The 26,245-nt window shown below is 39.8% G+C and overlaps 3 protein-coding genes across 3 annotated transcripts; all 3 read left to right on the top strand.

The window, feature by feature from the left end:
• Positions 1-1,215: 1,215 nt before the first annotated feature.
• On the top strand, positions 1,216-11,482 carry stxbp3 (syntaxin binding protein 3). The gene is made up of 19 exons (XM_054602695.1): positions 1,216-1,315; positions 2,430-2,479; positions 2,627-2,708; positions 2,823-2,899; positions 3,032-3,104; positions 3,258-3,358; positions 3,739-3,884; positions 4,348-4,441; positions 4,779-4,903; positions 5,071-5,169; positions 5,255-5,312; positions 5,421-5,486; positions 5,775-5,855; positions 6,105-6,240; positions 6,725-6,831; positions 7,058-7,156; positions 8,871-8,956; positions 9,594-9,742; positions 10,052-11,482. The coding sequence occupies exons 1-19, from the start codon at positions 1,270-1,272 to the stop codon at positions 10,153-10,155; spliced, it is 1,779 nt and encodes a 592-aa protein (XP_054458670.1). The 5' UTR covers positions 1,216-1,269; the 3' UTR covers positions 10,156-11,482.
• A 1,163-nt stretch (positions 11,483-12,645) lies between these two features.
• Positions 12,646-19,983, top strand: ankmy1 (ankyrin repeat and MYND domain containing 1). The gene is made up of 21 exons (XM_054602934.1): positions 12,646-12,879; positions 13,155-13,301; positions 13,399-13,593; positions 14,050-14,094; positions 14,183-14,418; positions 14,587-14,803; positions 15,040-15,201; positions 15,322-15,395; positions 15,505-16,081; positions 16,164-16,348; positions 16,440-16,611; positions 16,772-16,912; positions 17,008-17,115; positions 17,534-17,641; positions 17,787-17,909; positions 18,311-18,412; positions 18,788-18,957; positions 19,042-19,140; positions 19,282-19,436; positions 19,703-19,753; positions 19,829-19,983. Exons 1-21 carry the CDS (start codon positions 12,646-12,648, stop codon positions 19,981-19,983), a joined length of 3,456 nt encoding a protein of 1,151 aa, XP_054458909.1.
• A 1,581-nt stretch (positions 19,984-21,564) lies between these two features.
• LOC129094672 (E3 ubiquitin-protein ligase RNF14-like) lies at positions 21,565-25,353 on the top strand. Its single transcript, XM_054602933.1, has 7 exons — positions 21,565-21,718; positions 21,934-22,064; positions 22,218-23,063; positions 23,997-24,075; positions 24,373-24,576; positions 24,901-25,073; positions 25,222-25,353. Exons 1-7 carry the CDS (start codon positions 21,565-21,567, stop codon positions 25,351-25,353), a joined length of 1,719 nt encoding a protein of 572 aa, XP_054458908.1.
• The last annotated feature ends 892 nt before the right edge of the window (positions 25,354-26,245 follow it).

Raw genomic sequence — 26,245 nt, 5'->3', positions numbered from 1 at the left:
TTCAAGGCTATAGTCAAGAGACCACCAAATGTTACATGATAGGGGGTCTGACAAAAGGAATTGAATTCCACTAGCTTAAGGCCGCAAATCCTTCTCTTTCACACTAAGGTCTGAAATGAATAATACATTTTATAAAAGTGGTATAATAATAATAGCCTATTTCTGCCAGGAAACAAAAACAACAACAATTAAATGCCTGTAATAAATATGTTCAACATTGTGAGTTAGTAATTAAAAATGGAGATATTAATTCTAACATTTTGACTTAATCCACTAAATTTGTTATGAGACACATTATGAGATATTAAAGTAGGTCAGAAGTTTGACATATTAATTTATGTTTGACTTAATATCTCAATATTATGACGTCCACTCATAATTTCTACTTCTCCTTTCCATTCACAGATTATGATTTAGTATCTCATAATTTAGACTTTTAATGTCAGAGATTTTGACTTTTTATGTCATATTTACGACTAATTTTGACCTATAAGTAAAGATTTTCATTATTTATCACGTTGTTTGGATTTACAGCAAGTATTTTAGTTTTTAATATCTTTTTATCAGTTTTCTCTCTCTCACTGGTGACACTCACTTTTCTCTGGCTCCCATCTGAATTTTTTTTTTTTTAAAAGCCAGAATAATGAGACATTAGTTATAATGCAGATTTTGATTATGATAACAAAAAATAAGTCAATTAATAGATGATGGCATATAGGTTAAGCTACCCAGCATTGTATAAAGTAATTACAATTAGCTCCACCTTTAGCAGCTACAACACTGAAGAGATGGTGTACATAAATGTATCGTTAATTCTAACACAGAAATGGTCATTCTGCATATAATGTGCTTGTACTTTTGATGCAAATACTTTTGTACTGTAATTTGAGCCCGGTTTTGTACTGCAGGACTTTTACTTGTAACACAATATTTCTACACAGTGGTGTTACTTATGTAGCCTGAAAGATCAAAGTACTTTTTCTACCAATGGTTGTATTGAAATACGACGTTTCCACAAACAGTAGTCTGTGGTAATAAAAGATAGCACACAGGAGAAGTTTGTCTTAAATCTCTTTAGTTTTAGGAAACGAAACTACTTGTCTAGGTTTTGGACAATGTTATGGTTTGGGTTGAAATATAGAAGTCAGAAAGCCCCTTCAATGCGTTAAAAACTACAGCAGCAACTCCGTCGCACACTTGATGACGCGGGTGACGTCAGAACACGAAGACACGGGACGGGAAGAGGCGCAGAGGAATAAAAGAAACAAGATGGCAACGGGTTCAGATCACGGGTTGAAGAGAATAGTGTGGAAAAGTAAGTTCACCCCGACGGGAGAGTGTGTGTTGTACATGTGTTTCCATAACGCAAAGGGCTGCTGAGAACGAGGCCGTTGCTTAATTTGTTTGTGACTTTGCATCTGTGAATGACAGTGAACTTTCATTCTGCTCTTGAACGCAACGGAAGTGTACTTGAATTAAGGCTCATTGAAGGCTCTGTAATGGTAGGCTCACAACAACAACAACAACAGCACACTTTGGCTGTGCATTTGGCGCCGTTGTTGATCATAACTTGGGTTGACTGACATGGACTCTGTTCTCTCGCTTTTGGAGAGAGTTAGGGTTCAGTCAGGCGGGGTGAGGTCACCTGCAGCCCCACCTCATATCTGAAGAGAAACGTTAACGTCCAGACAACAAGTCATTTAAGTTCATGGTGAACTGACAACACTGTTCAAAACTGTGAAACCATCATGCTACACTCAGTGGTCGGGTTATTAATCAACGCTACACGTTGCCCAAACGGATCCAGTGGAATCTAAACAACCAGCCTACACAACTAAGCATATACTAGTCAGCTTCATCTAATGTGCAGTCTGGACCCAGACTGCACATTAGATGAAGGTAAAGATGTATGGCTGGGTAGTTTAGTTACCCTGCATCAGTTTCAGTCATACCATGTAGGATGTTTATTTCATAAACCAGAGAGTAATTGGACTGACTGGCTTTGTTAAACATAGCTATCTCTGATATGGTTGGCTGACCATGGAAGTCTAATAGAATAGCTAATTTACTTCCATTCATTAAAACGTATGTGAAGTGATTACTCACCATTCATTTTGATAGTAAGTAAAATAAGTTAGTTTCGTAATATACATAAAACGAGGACAAATGCTTGTCACAAATTTAAAAAGACCCTAACATTTTATGGTACAGGAAAAACGTTGTTTTACACCAAGCTGTTTACTTGACCAATGACTGATGTAACTATTGGACTGTTTGAATTATAATCTCTAGATATTCGGCCCAACACAGGTGGTTCAGCACCCGGTTCAAGCTCCAGCTCTAATAGTCATAAACAACTTGCTATTTTCTGCTTCTTGTCATGTTCTTCATGTTGTTTTTTCATGAGTCATATTCTGTGTCTTTTACAGGAATAAAAGATACAATTATAACAGACTGCAGGAAATCTGAAGTATGGAAGGTAGGACATCTCCATGTTACATATACAACTTTTACGTGATTTATTCCACTTATGCACTGTGACTCAAAATATAGTTGTAATTTCTAGCAACATATTACGGTGTGATACATAAGTTGACTTACTGCTACCAATTTATCTTCTTCACAGATATTGATTCTGGACTCTTTCACCACCAAACTCCTCTCATCATGCTGCAAAATGTCAGATCTGATGTCAGAGAAAATAACGAGTAGGTTTCCTTAACATCTAAACACACATTTGATATAATACTGGTAAAAGAGAGAACACATTGCAGTCTGTATGCTGTAGCTACTCTGTTAAAATATATATTATGTTTCTTTAGTTGTGGAGGACCTTTTCAGAAGCAGAGAGCCTGTTCCAGAAATGAAGGCCATCTACTTCATGGCACCAACGGCTAAGGTTTGCCATTATAGCCCTGTAAAGTTATTGCATTCAGAATCAAGTTTTCATTTCTGCAAAATGAGTTTCATTTTGATGATTTCTTTTATTTCTGCTAAGCTCTGTTGTGATATCGTACATTTCCTTTTATAGTGTGTGGATGCCTTTATTGCTGACTTCAAGCCCAAACCTAAATATAAAGCAGCATATGTTTATTTCACTGACTGTAAGTAACTTGAATCACTACTTCAATCTTCTACTACTACGAAATACTGACAACAATATATTTTATCCAACATGATCAAAATGTTTTTTCAATGATTTTTTTGTTGTCGTGTGAAACGGAGAACATACAAACTAAAGCTTTTTGGTCCCTCAGACTGTCCCGATGACCTGTTTAACAACATGAAGCGGTGCTGTGGAATGTACATACGAGTCTGTAAGGAAATCAACATGTCCTTCATGCCACAAGAGGCACAAGTGAGTGGTTGCACTGTACTCTTTTAGGTTATTTTGTAATGCTCCATTTCCTCTTTTTATCCCCCCAAAAATTAAGTTTGTGTTCACTGTCATGTAGCTACTGGGAGGAAGAGATTTTCAGTGTTTTGATTGACTCTAATGGGTGTTTGCTGCTTTAAGCCATGATGTACTGACTTAACAAAGTTTGTAATATCCCACTGGCTTTGGAACTGAAGCTGGATGTTCTCTGTGGTTTAAAAAAAAAAAGTTTTATGGTTTTTAAGGAAGTAAATTAAATGCATTTATTTCTATAAATATTCATTAATTCTGTGCATTTGGTTCTGGAGTCAGAAAAAATATTAGAGTATTAACTTTACTCTGGTGTGTTGAATGCTTTTCAGGTGTTCACATGTAATAATCCGGGGGCTTTCCAAAGCATCTACAGTCCCAAAAGTCAGGACAAACAGAAGACACTGGAGACACTGGCAGACCAGCTCGTCACGCTCTGTGCCACGTTGGACGAGTACCCGGGGGTTAGATACAAGAAGTAAGCCAGAGAAGATTTGGTTTCTAAGCTTTCAGCACACCTCAGCCCCCAAGCAGAGTGGGACCTTTTACGAGAAAAGCTGCAACCGAGACCATAGAATATGTTACTGTGACAGAAATGAAACTTAAGTACAGTTGCAAAGTCACCTCATCTGCCGTAGCTTAAAACAACCTAAAATTTAAATGTAAATCCAAGAGTGTTTCTTTTATCATTTCACATGAAGTAGAATTACATTTTTCATACAATATAACTACACACACAACTGTAAAAAAGCAACTGTCAGACCATATCAAACTAAAAAAAGAAATACAAAAACATAAAGACAAATAGGCTATAAAATGTTTTTTTCTAAATATGGTTAAAGCCTGTACAATATTCTCTTTCAAATATTGGTTTAAGTGACACCTTGCTGTGTATATATTGACTGTGATAAATCATGAAAAATAACTTGTATCATAACTAGAGACAGCAACATGGAGAACGCCAAGACCCTTGCAGAGCTGGTGGACGACAAACTGGCCAGACACTACGAGCTGGATGACAGCGGCAAAAAAAAGGTGAGAACAAAGAATGTTGACAGAATAAACAAGATCTTAGCCCAGGGAGTAAATGTGAACCTGAAAAAAATGTGGTAATCTTTTCCACTGACATCTTGTAAAAGGAAAAAAAAAGATTCCCCTCTTTGTCTTAAGCAGATTAGAATAATGTTGCTCTTCGCCCATAAATGTGACATGAGAGAAGCTTGCGGTGGTTGCCAGGTAGTAACTAATCAGTATCCCAGAAAACTAAGCAGAAGACCAAATGTCAATGTCGGACAGTAACCTCTCTTACTGATTTTAAAAATCTTTTGTTTGATTTAAACATTATCTGTTTATTTTCCCCTCCTATAACAAGGAAAAGACCCAGGCCCAGCTGCTGATATTGGAGAGAGGTTTTGACCCCGTCAGCCCCATCCTGCATGAGCTGACCTATCAGGCCATGGCTTACGACCTCGTTGATATCCAGAGCGACACCTACACGTAAAACAAGCTTTTCCTACTAAACCCCACCTTATTCTCACGTATATAATATGCTTACAGCACCGGATTGCTATGCTCATATACCAGACAAGCTATTTAAAACATTTTTATTTATTTTTTAAATGTAGACAACATAGCTAAAACCATCTGTTTATTTTTGTTTCCAGGTGCAAGACTAAAGATGGCCCAGAAAAGCAGGCTTGGCTGAATGAGGACGACATGCTCTGGGTTAAGCTGAGGCACAAGCACATTGCTGAGGTCTCAGAGTAAGTTTGCAAGATTTGAAGGATGGATATGTCCTCTTTCTGTCTTACGCACCTCAACCCTTACCAACTCTTTTTTTCACAATAGTCAAATCCGCAAGTTGGTAAAGGAAATATCTGCCAACAAGAAACAGTCAGATGGGAAGGTACAGTGCTGTGGTTTCTTCTCATCTGCTTCCCTGATTTCTTGAGCGTGGGGAACCATACTTAAAATGCATATCTTGAGCAAACATTTAATACAATTTTGATTTCAGATCACAATTAGTAATTTGGCCCAGATGATGAAGAAGATGCCCTCATTCCGTAAACAGGTGACTGAGGTATGTGGTACCAGTATTAACTCAATTTCTTTGGGGTGGTTTCTTAAATTATAGAGCTATGTGATCATTATGTTGTGGTTGGGTGTGGTGCCTCCAAAGCCTGCTATTATGTGGGGTTGACGTCATCATGTTTTTAGCACAAAAACAGAACAGAAAGTCATAATTTTCTTCCCTCTGTAAGTATCTTTGTCTTCCATTAAACTAAATCCTATTTGAAACTACAGTAACAGCACTTGTACATTGTTCTGTTCATATTGTTTTAAATGTTTCTCTCTGTCTGAATTCTAGAAAACTGTTCATCTGCAGTTGGCCGAGGACTGCATGCAACATTTCCAAAACAATGTGGAGAAACTCTGCAAAGCTGAACAGGTCTGTCTGTGCTCCGTCATCTGTTTAGGTGGAACAAGTGACAAACATTTTTTTTTTTTTTTTACCACTCAACCTTTCTTTAAGTCAGTGGGTGTTCAGGGGTTTAGTGAGGAGGGAATAACCTCCTAAGGAGAGACTCAGTAGACTTGTGTTCATTGTATTGGTCAGTTTCCAAATGTGAAATGGAGCTTTATGAATACATATATTAGAAAGTGCAAACATTCACAAAAATGGTTTATCTCTGTGTAGGACCTTGCAGTTGGGTCAGACGTAGAGGGGGTGAAGGTGAAAGATCCCATGAGGACTCTGCTTCCAGTGCTGCTCCACCCATACAGCACCCACGACAAGATCAGAGCTGTGCTGCTCTACATCTTCAGCGTCAACGGTACACCAAACTTCTCCTGCAGCAGACTGGTGTCCTAGTGTTCTCTCTGTTCATTAGCATTCTGTAAAGTAGTATTTTGTTTTGAAGCTATTGAGTTCCAGGGACCTTTCAGAGTGACCAAGAGACATTTAAAGAACAGTATGAGGCAATGAGAATCTGTAAATCAGGATCTAAACAGTTTTTCCTGAAATACATTCTCAGGTGACTTCTAGTCCTAAAATTGCGTGAGCATTAGTTGATTTCATTTTTAAGAGTGCACATTCCAAAAATATGACACAGCCTATTTGTGAGTACTGTGGTGATGCAAGGGTTATTTTCCAGTTAAGAGTAACAGATTATTCCCCACAATAAGACCAAAAAAGAAACCTAAAATGTAATTTTTCCTTGTTGTACAAAACCTCACTGCTAATTATTTGACTAAGAGGATGCAGCCTTTGTAACAGATTTTCACGCTGGTTTGTTTGTTTGTTTGTTGTGTTAACAGGAACAACAGACGAGAACTTAAGCAAACTCATTCAGCATGTAAAGATCGAGGACGAGCGAGAGTTTATCCTGAACTGGAAGGAGCTTGGGGTCCCTATCATCACATCGGTGTGTGCAGGAGAGGAGAGGATTGATTGAATCTTTTGTTTATGATTTATAATTGGTTAAAACTATAAACAATGATGCGTTGTAGCTGGTGGCTGGATCTTTCACCGTGGTTCACCCTGGGTTTCCTTTTTTGCGTGTTAATCTTCTTCTTGTCTTAATTTATTCAGTTCTGTCATTCAATCTCAAGTGAATCCTGCTTATTGTTTCTTGTACTTTTTGTTTCTAGTCCAGTTTCTTCTCTCGCAAAACAACCAGACGCGATCGTTCCCAGGATCAGACTTACAACCTTTCCAGATGGACTCCTGTCATAAAAGATGTGATGGAGGTCAGTGAGAGCAGATTACCATATTGTTTAATGTATTATTTCCAAATGATCACATAGCATTTACAACTTTATTTATCCAATTTACATACAGTTCTTTGAAAACTCTTTGGTTTGCTTAACCAGAAATTTGGATACCATAATGAATAAAGTAGTAGCATAACTCCAGAGAAAAGAGTTTTGGTGCAGCTATATCGCAGTGATTTATAGTGTCTATAGATGAGATGCGGGATAGCAGCGAAGAAGTTCCTCGCATTAAGGTTATGTCTTACAAATCTCAACATGTAACTTGATCTAGGTCACTGTGCTACCCCAGTCCGCCTCTGAAAGGCATTGGTGAGAAAAACAATGACCAGAACTGTGACCACAAAAAGAGGTTATCAGATTCAGGTCATCTGTTAGGCAGTGTCACCTATATGTTTGTGTTGTTCTGTGCTGCTTCATCCATTTGTAAAAGGAATCACCTCACCGTCTATGAGGCACAATGATGCAGCACTTGTGTGTTGATCCCTGGGGATGATTCTTCTGTTTCAGGAACAGCACTCTGGACTGAATCTCAAATGCTTTTACAGTAACTAAAATGTGTTCCGTATAGGTTATTATTGTGAGGTGAGCTGTTTTGTGTTAAAACAGAGATTGGATGTCACCTGCTACCTTGTATGGGTTTGTAATGTAGAGAGGGACACACAGTAGTCTAACTAACCTTTTCACTGCGCTTGTGATAAAGTTTTCTTTTGGCTGTTTGTTTTGAGGCTGATGCGTTATATGAGCCATTACCCATAAATACTTTGTCAGCTCTGATGCTGTTACATTTAAAAATCTGCTGATGAGGCCATTTCCCTGAAATACATGAGGAACTGAGAGGCAGAGTTACTTCAGTCGCCTTTGGTTAGTAAAATAAGGTTATGTCTTTAACCTGATTACTGAATCTCAGTTCTGTAATTTCACAGAAGGGAAATTCTGGATTGTGGTATCAAGTGATGCCTATTGAGGAAACTAGCCACAGACAAAGATCTTAAATCTGTGTTCGATCCGTTGGGAGGGCTCATTGTTGCAATATTCTCCTGATGGGATTTGTATGTACGGTCATTTCTATGTTAAAAAAAAGATTCAAATAGATTGAAAAATAATCCAAAAAGGAGGTGTCTTCTTGTTTACAATTCTCTTTCTTTATTTACCGTTATTACCTGAAAAGCCTTTTCCGAGCAGTCTTCACCACAAGAGCACCTGCTTTCCTGTAAGCTGTGGTGAACAGTTTCCTCTTACATCAGGAAACAGACTTGTTCTCGATGTGACTGCAGACAAACTGGATCAAACAATTCTGCTCACAAAAAAAAAAAATCTGTATTTTTTTTGTGGTAAGATCGAACTGCTTAAATGAAAGTGAAAAAGTCAAACTTGTGTTACAAATGTGCATAGAAGGGTAGCACCACCAACTGAAATCAAAACCCATGGTTGAGATCTGTTTTTAAGTGTTTGCTTGTTGGAACTTTTTGCTGTACTTTGATTAGTTTGCTTCATTACATTTGTAAGGTGACCAAAGAGCTGTTACTACATTAATATTGCATAGAGGTTCCTCATTTGTGTGCATATGGATGCAAGTAGGAGATCTTACATAAGTACAAGCAAGAGTCGGTTCTCATATCCATGACACTAGTTTGCCTAATAACATCTGGTCTGTATGGGACGGAGACATTAAAGATCTGTTACTTTTTAGGATGCCGTGGAGAACAAACTGGACACCAAAGAGTGGCCACACCAGTCTGAGTGTCCTGCTGCCTGGAATGGCTCAGGGGCTGTCAGGTACAGAATTTTTTTTAATATCACACTAGACATGGGTCAATAGTTTCTTGAAATAATTATAAAAGCTGCTAGAAAAACTCCAATCCAGCCCTCTTTAGGGTTGATCCCATTTACCAGCTTCATGTTAAAAGCTCCTGCATGAGACTCTCTGACACCTAACATGTTGCCTTGTTTCCATGTATTAAACCACTACTTAAAATATTTATTTATTTCTTTACCCTGTCAGTTACTCAAAAGTAATGTGTCCCTCAAAAATACATGTTTTACACACAGAAGGTTCCCATTTGCTTCTACAGACAAATGCAGACAGTAAAAGGGTGATGATGTCGCATGTGTACAGATTGTAAAGCCCTCTGAGGCAAATTTGTAATTTGTGATTCTGGGCTATACAAAATAAACTGAATTGAATTGAATGAACTAGCCCCCCCTAGTGATGATTTGTGCTACCACTTTCAGCTCCAGCTGTTAATGTGGTGTGTTTGTTTAAAGGGAAGCTTATTAGTTCCTACGCCCTCTCTATGTCTTTCTTGCCAGGATAACTATTTTTGCGGTTTCTTTTCACAATTTGCAGTTTCCACCTTTTTAGTTGTACATTTTTCTCTCATTATATTTCTGTTGTGCACCTTCTGCTCCACAGTGCCCGTCAAAAGCACAAAGGCAGTGCTCAGGACGAACGCCGGACCGGCTCTCGCCTCATTGTTTTTGTTCTCGGAGGAATCAGCCACTCTGAGATGCGCTGTGCCTACGAGGTCACCCAGGCAGTTAAATCCTGCGAGGTCATCATAGGTGAGCATTAATACAAGATTTTTGCATTTGCAGCACTTTGACTTCCCCCCTCAACTTTTTAAGTGCGTTTGTACTGACTGACTTTATGCAATAAACATTTCTGTAGTTCTGATTAAATTGTTGTTGTGGCCATTCAAATTAACTAAAGGTGGTTTTGATACTGTTGTATAAACTTCAATGATAATAATTGATCTCTTGACACTCTTGACTCTCTAGCTGTTTTACACCACCTTCTGGAGCCAATCAGAATTGTGAATGTGTTTATACTCTTAATTTGGGATGCAACGGCTCATTATACTTTGTTTCCAGGGTCTTCTCACATTTTGACCCCGACTGGTCTCCTGAATGACATCAAGGCTTTGAGCAAAGCCCCCATGGAGACTTTTACAATAGAGGAAAGGAGCAACGCCTGAGAGGTCCAACTTAACACCTCGCCAAATTCGCCTGCCTTCCTACAGCTAAAATCACTCAGCACAGTGCACTCAACTCAACTTCCAGAATGGAACACTGAAGGGAATTTACTTTATTCTTATCTTTATGTTTTAATACTCTTTCCAAACTGGCTGCACTTACGGTAGGGATGAGGACAAATTATTTTTTAACCAAATCAACAACTAAGTTTATGGCCTGTTAATGGCATATGTAAGTTGCTGAATGTCATTTAATTAAATCAATTATATTAAAAGTGAATTGACCTCATCCTACTATAAACTTTAAAATGTCTAATCTGCCTATCAAGGGTTGCGCTGTCCAACAAAGAGATTCTTGTTATATGTTTAAAGTCTCAGAGACAGAATGGTGAAAGAAGTAGCTCAAAGCTAATGTATATACTGTATGTAAGCACTGAGTCCCTGCTGTGTCATTCTGACTTTTTCTGTCTCACTTTATGTCATTTTGAAGAGTGTTTTTAACATAGAGTATTTACGTTTTTGTTAATTAAACATCTGACTAATAAATGGTTGAAGTGGTCCAAATTCTATTAACAATTACGGTTAATGTTGTGGATTGGAACTTAAAATTACCTAAATTAAGACCTGGTTCTAGATATTCAACTTGCATTTACCTTGATCCATTAAACATTAAGAACTCAGGAATGTTATTCTGATACATATGCTTGCAAACTGTTTGCTTAGGGTGAATCATTTGTTAAAAGAAGGATGGTAAAAGTGCTTAATCTATTTCATCGAAACAGCAGTAACTTAATATTCATAACAAAAAAAAATTATAAACACAAAACCACATGTTCAATACACATCCATCCATCCATCCATCCATTGGCTTCCGCTTATCTGGGGCTGGGTCACGGGGCAGCAGGCCAAGGAGGGTATTACGCTTTCCAGCTCCTCCTGGGGAACCCAGAGGCGTTCCCTGGCCACACAACATATGTAATCTCTCCAGCGTGATCTGGGTCATCCCCTTCTTAGGTTGAGACCAAAACGATTCAGTATGGGTGAGAAAAATACTACAACACTGAGAGTTCTCTGTTTGACAGGTGAGGCGTTGTAAGGAGTTATTGCTTTGGGCAGGAAACATTTCCTGTATTGTTCTATGCAAAACTGAATCAGTCGCTCAGAGACATAGCTGTGCTGAGCTCAGCTTCCTTCAACATCTTGCTGCACTCGTTGAAAGATTTCAGCTTACTCAGGAAATAAAGTGCACTCATCCCTATCTCGCATACAGCCTCAGTATCGGTCTTCAAGTTCATTATGTATGCCCGGGTTTTTGTTGTCCTCAACCACATCAACATCCTTTCCAAGAATCTGGAATTCTTTTTTTATTTGTTATAAATTGTATACACATATAAAATATTTATTACTCAATGATGTTGTGTCCCAGGAATATGTTGTTTGTTTAGTCATTTTTAATTTATTACCGCTGGTTTAAAAACAATCCATTCATCCCAAACACTTAGCTGAATTCACCAGCTTTTCTTGGACTTTTCTTTACACTTTCTTAAGGACAGGTAGGACTAATTAGAGGATAAATAATCAAATTAGCTCTCAGCACAGCTCTAATAATGCTGTAATGATAAATGTGATGTCAATTCATTCTCCACCACCTAACTAACGCAGACTGTAGGCTGAAACCAACTTTTGCGGTGTCAGTTACAGGAAAAAGAGTAAGGTGACACATGAACACACATGTACACTCACAGGGTCGTCCTGCTTCATTGACCCTTTATAGAGGAACACTTAGACTTGACAAGGATAACCTGCTCTATGACAATGACCTACTTTCATTTGTCACTACTGATTATATTTAACTATCCCACTCTATCTTCAGTCTTTAAGAACCAATGTGTCTCCAAATAGGGACACATTGGTTCATTTGTGACTTTAGTTTAATTTGGTTCAACAAATGTGACTATTTGCTGAGATTTACACAACAACAATCTGATAATCTGTGTATATCTAATGTGTATATAAAATCTGTAATCTAAAAAAAACCGTTTTTCTCAAGGGAAAAAACTACTTTATTTGTAAATTGAGGAGCCTAGAATAAAAAGGTGACCAAACAGAGGTGATATATCTAACGCAAAAAAAGGGACATTAAAGTCCTTCAATAGTCTGCGAGTACGTCGATTTAATGCTTTAATTGGTGGACAGGGGATGGTTTAGATTAGTAAGGGAGCTTTAAAATAGCATTACTGGGACTAAAAACATAGTATTTTATGTATACTTTTCGTTCACTTTCGTCTTTCGTTTGCGCATGCGTGAGAGCCCCCTCCTACTACCCCCCTCAGAGGATTCTGCTGTTGGCATGACAACCGGCGCTCACAGAAAAGTGAAAACTAAAATCTGACCTCTGACAGCTAAAGTTTCCTCCCGACGGCCTTCAAACCCTGTAAACATTAACCTCTAAAGTAACTCCAATGGATTCAGGTGTTTTATCTCCCGGTTAAAATGCCGTCGACCTGCAAAGGTGTTGCGGCAGCACCGGGAGGAGGAGGAGGAGCAGGAGGAGGTGCGGAGCCGGGTACGAGGAGACGGAGCGACGGTCACAGAGGAGCGCAGGGCGGGGAGGAGAGGCGGAGAGGCCTCGGGGTCCAGGAGTGGACCGACGGGGCCAGATACGAGGGGGGGTTTGAGAACGGGTTCAAACACGGCGAAGGGAGGTACACCTGGAGGAACGGAGAGGTAATGTAACGTTCACACGAGAAGCAGGCACTTCACCTACATATAGCTGACTGGCTATTAGGACAGTTTTGCCAAATATTACAGAAAGATCACTTAAGACATTTAACCTAAGCTGTACTTTGAAAAACAACAGTAATAGTTGTTCTGATATTTCAAGTGTGAAAGTCAATAATCTCTTACATAAAACATAATGACATATTTTGCTGTCTCCTGTCAGTTTGTCCTGTAGTTTAATAAAGTGACCATTTGTTCCCCCTGTTTGCTCCTTTTTGTAGTTCTATGAGGGCTCTTTCTACAAAGACTACAGGCATGGGGACGGACTGTACTGCTGGCCCACAGGCCACAAGTTCACTGGCAAGTTCTACCTCAACAGAAAGGAAGGATATGGACAACAACTGTTCCCTGATGGAGCCACCTTTCAGGTAAAATGGATTAACGGATGAATGACAGGCATTTGGATAGTTTTTTTTTTGTTAAGAAATGTCAGTATATAGCAATCAACCTCTTCCCTCCACTCAGGGTTTGTACCACGTTGACCAGAGGTTTGGTCCAGGTGTGGTTGGATATCTGGATGGGCGTAATGATGTGGGTCTGTGGCTCGGAGACCGCCTGCTAAGGTTCTGTACCTCTGTAGAAGAGGGCTTTAGCCTGAAAAACTTTCCTGAATATGCTGCCTACATGGACTCAGCTGCCATCACAGATTCCCTGACTCAGGTACATGATTGACCACTTTCTCTCCCACTGATGAATATGTATGCCAGGCTAAAACAGCTTCATTTTCATACATATATTTGGTTTAAAATGGTGTTAAGTTGAGATCCCAGCTTCAACAATGTTTGACCCAGCCAAGTATATCTTAAACCTTTTCTCTTAATCTGATTGCTCCAAACCATCTCTATAAGACATATAGTAATTGCACTAATTGTCGTTGTTGTTGTTGTTGTTGTTGTTGTTGTTGTTGTTGTTGTTGTTGTTGTTGTTGTTGTTTTAGCTCAACTGATTTGTTTCCAAGCCCACCATGCTGGACAACATTGTAAAAGCAAAACATTGTTGTACCAGGAAGTAAAACCGAAATCATGGAGACCCTCTTTATGCAAAATGTACACGTTCATGTATAAATTTGCTAAAGATTTTTGATTGACCCCTATGCTCCTCTCCTCTCCCTAGCAGCCTCCCACTAGTGTTCTACAGCAAGAGGCCAGAGCAGACTCTGAGGTAGGAAGTACAGCTATAATAAACAACTATGAATATTAGCTTTGTGACTTAACCCACAACAGATTAATTCATTCTCCATCCTCCTCAGGTGGATACAGACAGAGATCAGCTGTCAGATGAATTTATCCTCCCCGCCGGTATAGAGAGTTACTCAACAGATGGTGATCACTTGCCGTTGCCCCCTGGGCGAAGGAAAGAGCTGGATCAGCACTTCTATGGCGAGCTGTGGGAGCCAGATTCTTATTTGCACCAAGGCTATGAGCGAGACCCACTCGCCCCCCTGCCCTTACAGCCCCGCATGCTGGCTCACATCCACAAACACAGGTCAGACATACATTAAAAAAAGTATTAGCATTGTACCAAAACACATTTTGCTGGCAGCAGTAAGGAGTAAAAAGAAGACATACATTATCATGTACAAGTATGTATAGTTTTGTAAATAAGCTGAAATAACATTTGTGTTAATATAATTTGTGTGTGTGTGTCTCCCAGACTACAGGCTGGAAATGTGGGCTGGGATGTGGCAGCTGTTCTCGCTCTGAACAGGGAAAGTTTTGGTCCTAAAGGGCCTTTGGAAGTCAGTTCAGAATTGCTGATCCAGCACGCCTCCAGGGGGGATCTGCAGGCAGTGTCACAAATCCTCCAGACGGGTTTGGTCCACTATGATGTAGCAGATTCACAGGGACACAGTGGACTGATCGCTGCCACAGTAACACTTTATACGATTTGTTTGCCCATAGTTTATTGATTTGGTTTTTCACTCATTTGCTCTTTGATTGTTATCCAATCAAGGTTTTACAATGTTTATTTTTATTTTCTTTACAATACAATAATAATAAAACAAAAAAGTTAAATAAATTTAAAAAAAATTAAAATGTTTATTCTTTGTTTTTATTCTCATGTTTGCCTCACTGACTGTTTCCTTCTGTTTCCTGAACCTGTCAGGTAAACTGCCATAATGATGTAATCCAGCTTTTGTTGGATATGGGTGCCGATGTTGACAAGTTGAACTGTGAAGGCATGTCTGCCCTGGCTGTGTGTCATGTCCTCTACTACCCTTTTCAGTCTCTGAACACCACTTTGGCTGAGACACCCTCCAAAACGCAAGTAAGATTCCACCTAATGTTTCCTAATAACTTCTAGATCTGTAGTTCACATGTATGTATATGAACCTTGTTATGTACAGACGAATGGAATTAAACAACTTTGACTGTAATGTGTCATCAGGATTTGAGGTCTCCATCTGTGTGTGGGAACAGTCCCCAGATCAGCCAAGTGGACTTCACCACAGACACACCCAGGTTTATTAACAGACTTCACCAATAACACAACCATCCTTTGACCAGTTATGTCTTAAAAAAAAGCTGATGTATTCATTTAAGTTTCCCTATTTATTTTTGGTATTTTCAGGACAGCAGAAAAACTAACAGAGCACATCTTACATCACAGCAGTGTTGGGTCTAATAACAGTGAGCAGTGGGCTGGAATTAATGAACCTGAGACTCCTACAGACACTGGAGACCTACAGGAGGAGGAGGGAAACGAGAAAGAGGGAGAAGGAGAAGGAGAGGAAAGTGACGGCAATGAGACGGGAAGAGAGGGAAAGGTTAAAGAGAGGATCAGAGGAGTGGATGACAGCAGAGGGGAGGAAAGAGAGATGGAGAGCAGATGTGATCAAACATGGGAAAATGGAGAAAGTGAGGTGAAAGAGATGCAAAGAGAATTTAAGAAGAGAGAGGAAGATGTGTGTAGTGGTGGAAGAGAAACAGGGTCAAGAGAAGAGAATATTCAGGTGAGGGAGGAGGAAGAGGAAGATGCGGAGAATAGAGTAAGGAATGATCATGAGGAGGATATGAAGGAGAGAGAAGAGAGAGGAAGTGAGGACGTGCCTGGTGTGGAGCGCTTCATTCAGGTGTTGGATGGTCACATTGCACTGGGCAGCGTACAGTGGAAGGAACGTCGTGCTAAGGCAGCAGGAAGAGATCAGGTATAAAGCACAGAGATCCCATCTCATCATTCGTTTTAAAAGGTTTTTGAACTTGCTGTTGTCTACTCAACTCTGTCTGCAGCAGGGCAAAGGCAAAGAACTGACCCAAAAACCGACCTTTGACTCCGCCTGCTCCGTCAGCAGCTATACCATCCAGGTCACGGAGGAAGTGATGCAGCGCTCAGCAGAGGCACTGAGTCGCACCGGGTTCCCTCAGCGCTCCGACACACAGGAGACTGTACGCAAAATGGCTGCCATGAAAATTGAGTCAGTTCTGTCTCTCTATACTTGCTTTTCTTGTGCTGTTTGTTCTGTTCTGATAACACTGATTTTGTTGGTAATGTGACTGTCTGACCAGACACCGTGTTCGTTTGAACACCCTGAAACTGTTATTGGAACGGGGAGCTGACCCCAACGCATCCAGGGTCCCCATGCCTGTTCTCTTTTTAGCCATTATGGCGGCCGACACTGAGGCCGTCAGGAGACTTCTGCTGTGTGGAGCTCGCACTGATATTCCCCTTCCTCCTGAGGTAGAAAATGATATTTTTTAAGTTATTGAACTTTTTTAGTAATGTCACACGATACACACCCACTGAGAAAACAAATGAGATGTCTCAAAACTCATACAAACAAAAAAACATAAACAAGCAGAGCACACGTTTCCCTCATCCTCTCATCCCTTTTTTGCAGAGGAAAGGTCTTTATCCCCTACATGTTGCTGCAGCACTGCCAGGTCCAGCAGGTCCCAGAATCACAGAGTTACTGCTCCACGCTATCACTGACCCAGACGCACGGGCATGCGACCAGAATGAGATCTGTGAACAAGATAAGGTCCGCGTGTTTCTGTCCTTAAACCTTATTAGTTATATTTAAGGTGATGGTTGAACTTGTAAGAAAAGAGTTTTAGTCTTAGATCTTTTTTACAGATTTTCATGAAGGCCCAGGAATCAGTGAGCACCAATGATGACCTAAATCTCAAAGAAGGAGGCCGAACGGCCCTGCACATGGCCTGCCAGAGAGACAGTGACTATCAGGTCAGTACATACTGTACTAGCCCCGCTCACACCTATACGCACTATCGCTGATGAAATATGATTCTATTGACTGTTCAAATCTGTAGCAGGTTGCAGACATGATAACCAATCATGTTGAGTTTATTTACCCAGTGTCCCAGAATGTCAAAGAATACTTGTCACATGCATGCAGAGCTCAAACTATTGTTTTGTTTTGAGTATCTTATTCATTTTACTTTGAAATGAAAGTCAATAGCATGACTTTCAATGTTTCGTGAACAAAGCAAAGTAATATTCTGGCGAAGCAGTAAGTTTAATATCTTTAACAATTACAGGATATAATTTATTGCAAGGCAGAAAATCACATAAATCACGAGGTTTGCTCATAATTATATTATATTATGTTCCATTTAAATGAATCTATATCTTTTTTATGCAGAATGCCAGCAAGGTGGTAGCCCTCCTGCTCTCCCACAGAGCCAGCACAGACCTCCTCTGGAGTGGACACTCACCTCTGTCCCTGGCTATAGCAAGTGGCAATGACCTGGTAGACCACACACACACACACACACACACACACACACACACACACACACACACACACACACACACACAGGCTCACACATAGACATATACTGTGCAAGCCTACAAGGCCTCACTCTGTCCTGAACCTTTTTCTTTTCCCTACTCAGGCAGTGGAGGAGCTGTTGAACGGAGGCGCCGATCCCAACATCCCCCTGGGCAACAGGGTGGGAAGCGCCCTCTGTGCCCTAGCAAACGTCAACTACCACTTAGGTGGCAACAGAGCTAAGCTGGTACGCACACAAGCACACATACAAAGACACATGGCCATAGATGAAGAACAAAAAGGTTTGACAAATACGCAAACTGTAGAGTGAAACATTAATTCACTTATTTTATATATATATGCACTTATTTTTGTATGTATAAAAGTGTGAAAAGATGATTTTTCACTGAGTATGTGAAACACCCAGATTCAAAGTGATTTTTTTTACGTGCAACTACACATTTAAAACAACACATTTAACTTGATTCTTGGTGACTTCAAATAAGTCACAGTTAATTTCACTTAGAAATAGTTATTGAAATGATTGTATGTTACAGTTGTCGAAATAGTAAGCAAAAAATCTATCTCTACATTGAGTCATTTAAAAGTATACAGTTGAACTGTGTATTGCGCGTGTCTTTGATGTAGTTGGGGATGTTAGCTGAGGCTGGTGCCGACATCTTGATGCCAGTAATGGTGGGTGACGTTGTGGGAACCGCAGTCGACTATGCACACTACTCCTTCAAACAGGTAACTGTAGAAACACTGTATGCATTTAAGTTCAATTCAGTCAATTACCAAAGCCTTTCAACAAATCATGCTTTTGTAGACATTATAAGGATTAGTTTTTGTTGAGACTGTGTTTCAACTTTTGGTTCTTTTTGTGCCCATAGTTGGTCGAGTAGTTGTTCCACACTGCATTATTTTGACATGTGTTTCTAATATTTTGCCCCTTTAGACACAGAAGGAGTTGAATCAAGTCGTCTTTGTGGCATTTATAAACTTAGATTATATAGTTTAGTATCACACAGAGAGAAGGCTTTGAGTACTTTGTGGTGATTGTTTATTTATTTTTGGCATGATTTCATCTGAATAGCTGTATGTATGTTATATGTTACTGTATAGGACTTGCGTATTGCCAACACTCCCTTCCACGCTCTGAACAATCTGGAGAGGGAAACATTCAAAGCACGGCGCCAGCTGCTGAGCATGATGGGAGATCTGCTGAGACAGATTGCTGGCCAGAGAATAAAAGAAGATTTAGAGAATGAACAACGCCTAAAGTCGAATAGTCAGTACAAGATATACTATATTTGTTTGTTTATCAATGTTTTTAATTATGGCTGTTATTGGAAGCATATGTGTGTGTGATGTACCAGTAGCACAGAGAGGTTTGTTTACACAGATGCAGGGGCCATTTCTTCGAACCAGTCCCTCCACAGCTGTGAAAGTGTATCACTGCAAACAGAAAAGCAGAGGTACATACACACATACATTCATGGTCATTTTGTCCATTTTATCTTCCCTGTCATTCGAACCTGTACTTTACCCAATTTGTCAAAACAAGGAAACAAACATCTTTCAGGAGCCAGTTTCCAACCGTGTCAATCTTTTCTTAGGAAACCAGCGTTAAATTTCTGCTATCAATGCGGTCGCTCCGTGTCCATGAAGCTGACCGCATGTAGCCGCTGCCGCAAGGTCTTCTATTGTTCCAGGAACTGCAAACTGAAAGCCTGGGATGAAAGACACAAGGGAGAGTGTATCCGGGTGACAGGTGGGAATCAGGGCCTCTCCATCCCACAGTTAGAACCCAGCAAACCAGACACCAGACCCCAAACCCTACCAAAGAGCAGATCAGATATTTCACTAAATAAGCATTTAATAAAATGACAATGTGTAACTTTTGCCAGTGTTTTGAATCTGTAAAATGTGTAGGACAAAGTGATGATGTACGCTATCTGGGAAATATTTATTTGGTTTTATCTTTTGGATGAACAGCGCATGTAAATACTTTGTCTATCTGTCTCTCTCTTAATCCAGCATCTGCTGATGGAATCCAGAAGAGTGTTGTGTTTAAATCCCCAAGAGGCAGTGGGCCCTTGACTGTCATGTTGAAGTCCAAAACAGTCCCCAAGCCCTTGACTGTCATGTTGAAGTCCAAAACAGTCCCCAAGCCCTTGACTGTCATGTTGAAGTCCAAAACAGTCCCCAAGCCCTTGCGTGTCAACTTGAAATCCCAGAGAGACCCCAAGCCCATGAGCATGGCAGAGAAGGTCTTGGAGAGCCAAGTCAACCTGAAGGAGAACTACAGCTGCAACTGATGGATTCAAAAACTTCACATGCTTAATTATAGCAGAAGTACAACTCTATCAACCTCATATTGCAATGCACTTCTGTTACATAATTTCTTTCTCCTATTCTTTAAGTCTTATATTTATTTATTAGGCTGAATGGTGATGACAATATTTTGTGCCATAATCATTTCTCTTCGGTATATTTATACCTGTGAGATTGCAATCTGTTATAGTATTACAATAATAGTGTAACATTGATGTCCCTATCTGGGCTATTGAACACTGAATGTCTACATTTGCATAATTAGGAAATTAATCATCTGGTGGTAACCAGATTTTGGCATATGATTTCTTTTAGATCTAAACATTCTGACCACAGCTATCACCGTTGGTAATCTTAATTTCCATAATACCGTTGGTTGATATTTGAATGAATCAGTTAAAAGTATGAAAAACTCAAGTTCCACTTTTCCAGAGCTTTCAATTACCATTTCATTCAAATAAAAGTACAGAACTATTATGAGTAAATTGTACTTCAAGTATCAAAAAATACATGTTCTGCAGAGATGTGTCCCCTGTGACTGATCTTTTATTATATGACATTATTAGATAGTTAATACTGATACCACAATGCGCATTCAACATTTTACTTTTTTTGCTGGTCGATTTGGAGTGAGTTTAAAGTACTTTATATATTAGTAGGTATCTTAGTCCAGTTGTATTCCCAACCTAGGGGTTGGGCCCCTCTGAAGGGACACAACTTGTCTCAAACAAGATAAATGTAAGGGATTGGAGATGATTAATGGGAGAAGAAAGATGTAGAACCAACGTAATGCTTCACAAATTTGTATTAATGTTTGGTAGTTTTGTCTAACCTGCTTTTTGTTGTGAAATGTTGGACAATGTTACCTCTTTGTACCTCAAACTAATATTTAAATTAAAGGGCATGGGAAGGGCAACGAGCCAAACAATAACTTTTAATAATGTATTGTGCTTTTCAAGGTTATCATAGGTTTTTTGTTTTTTTTAAGTAAAATCTAAATCAGAAAAGGAACTAGTAACTACAACTGTCAATTAAATGTAGTGGAGTGAGAGGTATAATATTTTCCTCTGTAAAAAAATGTAAAGTAGTATAAAAATGTTATTAATTGAGTGAATGTACTTTTATATTCGTATTCATATACCTTTCTTAGATATCTGCAAAATGTATTAAATGCACAACTCAAATAAATCTCGTATTCTTGTTTGAATTTCTTACCCAGAGCGTTGTTAAAAACATCATATTATCAGGATTATTTGTGGAAAAGAAAGGTGAGTACAACACCGATTACCGTAAATGACCTAATGTTGTTACCATATCAGCAGTAAGGAAAGGTTACTGCAGTGTCCTGCGCCTTGCATCATACAAGGATGAGTCAACAGGGGCGGCGATGCACACCTTGGATTGAACACTAAAAAGACCTGCAAGTTATTGTTTGAGCAGACAAGGGCACCGAAACAGTCTGTTCAGAAAAACTCCAGCAAGGAGAAGAGTTTTTCTTTTTTTTTTTAACAAGCATCTTCTCTGACAGTGCCAGTGGGAAGTGGAGTTTTGTTGTGACTGGAGCTATGAATGCGGACATGGAGGAGCAGGAAGACGAACTGCTCGCTCTCAATAGTATTTTTGATTCCGAAGAGTTCGTCCGAGATGAGTCGAAGTCCGCCGGAGAGATCCGAGTGTCTGTTGAGCTCCCTGCAGACTTCACAGTGACTCTGAAAGAAGGTAAATAAACTTGCTAGAGCAATATGATGTTCTTATTGACATGATCAGAAGCGTGTGCGCAAATTTTTTTCTTGCCATGGGAATTATTATTACAAAGTTTAATTACAAGAAATGTATTAAATCAATTTGTGAAAGCATGAAAAATTATGTGGAAACCAGGAATGTTTTGGTATTGAATATTTAAGGTTGTCTTATTGTTTTTCCCCCCCCCTTAGGTGAAACGCTGAGGCAGTATGAGATATCATTCCTTCCACCTTTGCTTCTGACCTTTGAACTACCTGAGGACTACCCATCCTCCTCCGCTCCCTCCTTCTCTCTCACCTGCAGCTGGCTGACACACACACAGGTAATCAAAAAGAAAAGCCGAGCAATGTGTGTCAATTAAAACATTATTGGTTATGTTTACAACCTTTCTATATCACAAAGACCGAGGGAGATGAAAGTTATTGCAGAGGGTCAATAAATATTACATCAGTCTATTTGCCCTCACCTCCCACAGCTCTCTGCCCTGAGTGCTCAGCTCACAGATCTCTACCAGGCCACGGGCGGCGCTGTGGTGCTCTTCTCCTGGGTACAGTTTCTGAAAGAAGATGCCCTCAGGTTCGTGGACATCCATACTCTGCTGGAGCTCCCCTCGGATGAACACAGCACCCAGTACGATAGCCAGGATGCTGAACCAAAGAATAATCAAGACGCCCCGGGTTGTGCCGTCTTAAATCTTTGTAAACCAGACCTTACCGCACCATCGTTGGAAGTTGAGCATCCGATAGTGGTCCTTGCTGATGGCCAAGATCCTTCAACCTCAGACTGGAGCAGCAAAGACTCAAGGGATGCTGAGCAGACCCTCCAAACCTCAGAATTTAAGGCCGACCACCAGAATGATCTGTCCTCACTGGCAGGCAAATCAAAGCATCTTCCATTTGATCCGTCAGATCAAAGCAATGGGGATGTGTCAGCCTCAGTGTTACTTCCCCCTGGCTCCTCAGAACCACTGGATCAAAGTGACCAAGGAGCTGCTTCTCTGCCAATCCACCCAAGAGAATCCCCTCAGAATGCAGACCAAATGCGCTCTGATCTTTCGCTTACTCCGTCACAAACTCTCCTGTCCCAGCTCTTGATCTATAATGCGGCTCAGACAGAGAAAGCGTTTTCACTCACGGTGTTTGACTGCGGTGTGTGTTTTGCTGGCTTGCTCGGTTCAGACTGTTTCCAGTTGCCCGAGTGCGGCCACATCTTCTGCAAGGCCTGTCTCACCAAGTTCTGCACGCTCCTGATAACAGAGGGCAACGTCAAGGGTGTCACCTGTCCTGAGGCCGACTGCTCTGCCACCCCAACACCTTCACAGGTACGATCCTGATCTGTCTGTCTCTTCTCCCTGACAACTACAGTTTCTTTTTTAGGCTCTTTCTTGTGTTTTTGAGACTTTAAGATAATGGGCAAGATTGCAAAATTAGTTTTTTACAACTGTGCTGGAAAAAAGTACTTTGATCCTTAACTTAAAGGGACAGTGTGCAGGATTTGGTGGCATCTAGTGGTGTGGTTGCAGATTGCATCCAACTTAATACCCCTCTTTTCATGGTGGTGCAACACAGTGGACTCTCTGAAGAAGTCCCGATGCCTATGTACATATGAAGGGCTCATTTTAAGCGAACTAAAACACAATAATCTTTAGTTTCAGGTGATTACACACCAATGAAAACATAGTTATGAATATTATACTCCATTCATGCTCATAGATCCCTAAATGATACACACTGTCCCTTTTAAGTAAAGTAGCAATACTACAATTTGAAAATACATTAAATGGCCTGTATTCAAAATTTGTTAAATGTAAAAATGTCATTATGCAAAATTGAGTTTATATCATTATTGATGGTTTGACATGTAAATATTCATATCATATTTTGTAAGATGATATGTTTTGTGTAATTTTTTTAAACCTCTAAGCAAATAGTTCACTATAATAATGAAATGCAGTGGAGTAAAAAATACAATATTTTCCTGTAAGATGTATCGGGAGTAAAATTTAAAGTAGGATAAAACAGAAAGTACCTCAGTACTGTACCGATGTACAGAAAAATGTACAAAGTTACTTTCCACCACTGGAGATGTGGCTGTTGTTTCTGGTTTGCATACTATTTAAAGGCAATACTTTTCTAAATTTCTGCATCCGCGCCTTTGGCTTTTCTAAAATGCATTTTCTTGGTACTTATGCAAATATGCAGAGATACTGTACACCAATACCAACATCATTCAACAAATTTCTGCCGTTTGGTAGGTGAAGTGTCTGGTAGGAGACGAGCTGTTCAGCCGCTATGATCGTCTCCTGCTACAATCTACTCTGGACTGCATGGCTGGTATGTTTTCCCTGAATTCTTGTTAAACTGATGATGTTTTCAAAACCTTAATTCATCAGAATAACCAGAGCTAAGAGTATAGTAATTTCCCTGGAGAAGTCAAAGAATTTAATAGATTTTTCTCATTGGTCACTGCAGGAGTGTATTTAAATGTGTTTTTTCAAATCCAAGCAGGTGATTTAATTGTAACAATAAAGCTGACAGAAAACAATAATTTTTTTTTGCGCATTCTTACTGATAAAAATGTATTTCATTTTACATGCGGTTCATGTCTCTTCTTTCCTCCCCCCATGGTAGATGTGGTGTACTGTCCTCGAATTGTTTGTGGTTCGGCCGTCATTGTGGAGAAATCCAGCACAGCAGCCCAGTGCAGTGTTTGCAGCTTTGCCTTCTGTGTCAAATGCAGGAAGACCTACCATGGAACAGATACGTGTCTGGAAAAGGGGACAACAAAAATAAAGGCAGCACAGCAAGCCAATGCAGACCTGCCACAGTCCCAAAGTACAAGCATATGCATGTGTGCTTGGGTGTATTTTTGTGTTTTTTAATTGGTAATGAAACTCCTTGTATGTGTTAAATGCAGCCTCCTTAATTTGTAAAGTAACTAGTAACTAAAGCTGTCAAAAAATTGTAGTGAAGTTATAAGTGTAATATTTCTTCTAAAATGTAGTGGCAGGAAAGTGACATTTAAATGAAAGTCAGAAGTAAAGTATCTCAAATTTTTTATTAATTACAGCACTTGAGTAAATGAGCCTCGTTACATTCCAACACTGGTTTGGGTGGATGCAGATGTGTGTCTGAAGCGGTGTTCTGTTTGTGTCTCAGAGGGGTTGATGGCTCTGTGGGACGACTATGCCAGTAGCAGTAAGCAGAGGCAGCACCTCCTGGAGAACAGGTACGGGCGAAGTGTAATGCTGGGCGATCTGGAGGAGACTCTGAGTGAGGACTGGAAGGAGCTCAACAGCAAGTACTGTCCTCACTGCTTCTGTAAAATACAGGTATTCAGTTATTCACCTATTAGCACTTATTTGCACACATACACATGAGCACAGACAAGCATGTGTTTACAGACACATTATAATGTTCGGACTGTTTCGGACCACTGTTTCTTTGACAAGGCATATGTGGTTGTGTTCTACGTTGTAGAAGAACGGAGGATGTAACACAATGACTTGCACTCGGTGCAGACAGATGTTCTGCTGGAGGTGCCTCACCAGACTGCCGACTTTTCGTGCAGGCAGGCACTTTGAGGACGGTGCCTGCTCTCTCTACTCATAGGTCCTTCTAACAGAAGCCGTTTTTGACACGTCATATCGGGGTAAACATAATTTTTGTTGATAATACTAATTATGTACCCATACTGTTTTGTGTGTCACAGCCGTTCCAGTGAGCCAGCATGCACGAAACCAGGACTTAGTCCACCTAAATGCAACATGGCCATAATAAATGTGATTATTTACACCTGTATTTACCCTCTAATGAGATGTCAAAAAGGCTTCTGTGAAAAGGGCCTATACCACCCAACCCAGTGCTTCAGCTACCTTTACCTCAAACCACTGGCCCCCAGCCATGGAGGGAAAGAAGTAAACCAATGTTGCACATGGTTGCTGTGTTACACTCAGTTGGATTTTTAAGTGCACTTTAAACGAATATGTGAGAATCCACATAAATGCTGATTTTAAGAAATAAATATGCAAATAGTATAAAAGAAACAATAATGATGTGGAACACGTTGCCAAATATTTATCATCTCAACACAGTTTAAATATGGCAGTCGTGGAAGAAGTACTCAGATCTAAATCCATAATAGCTTATTCCATAATAATACATCATTATTAATTAGTTGATTTATTTTTTGTATTGATAATCTGAAGCTGCAAAGTAATTTATATTTAGCCGGGTAGAAAGTACAATATTGGCTTCCAAAATGTGGTGGTGTATAAAGTACCATAAAATGGAAATAATCAAGTAAACGACAAGTACCTCAAAACCTTATATAAGTACAATACTTGAGTAAATTTACTTTGTTACTTTCCACCACTAGAAATTGTACACTATAAATATTAAAGGATAAATGGGCTTTTTCTACAAGCACGGCAACAATTCATTTGGTCACAATTCATTTAAAAAAGCCCAAAACACATACAAATACTAACTTAATATTTAAAAT

Source organism: Anoplopoma fimbria, chromosome 8 (genome assembly GCF_027596085.1).
Source record: "Anoplopoma fimbria isolate UVic2021 breed Golden Eagle Sablefish chromosome 8, Afim_UVic_2022, whole genome shotgun sequence".
NCBI lineage: Eukaryota > Metazoa > Chordata > Actinopteri > Perciformes > Anoplopomatidae > Anoplopoma > Anoplopoma fimbria.
This window is presented reverse-complemented; position numbering and strand designations above follow the sequence as displayed.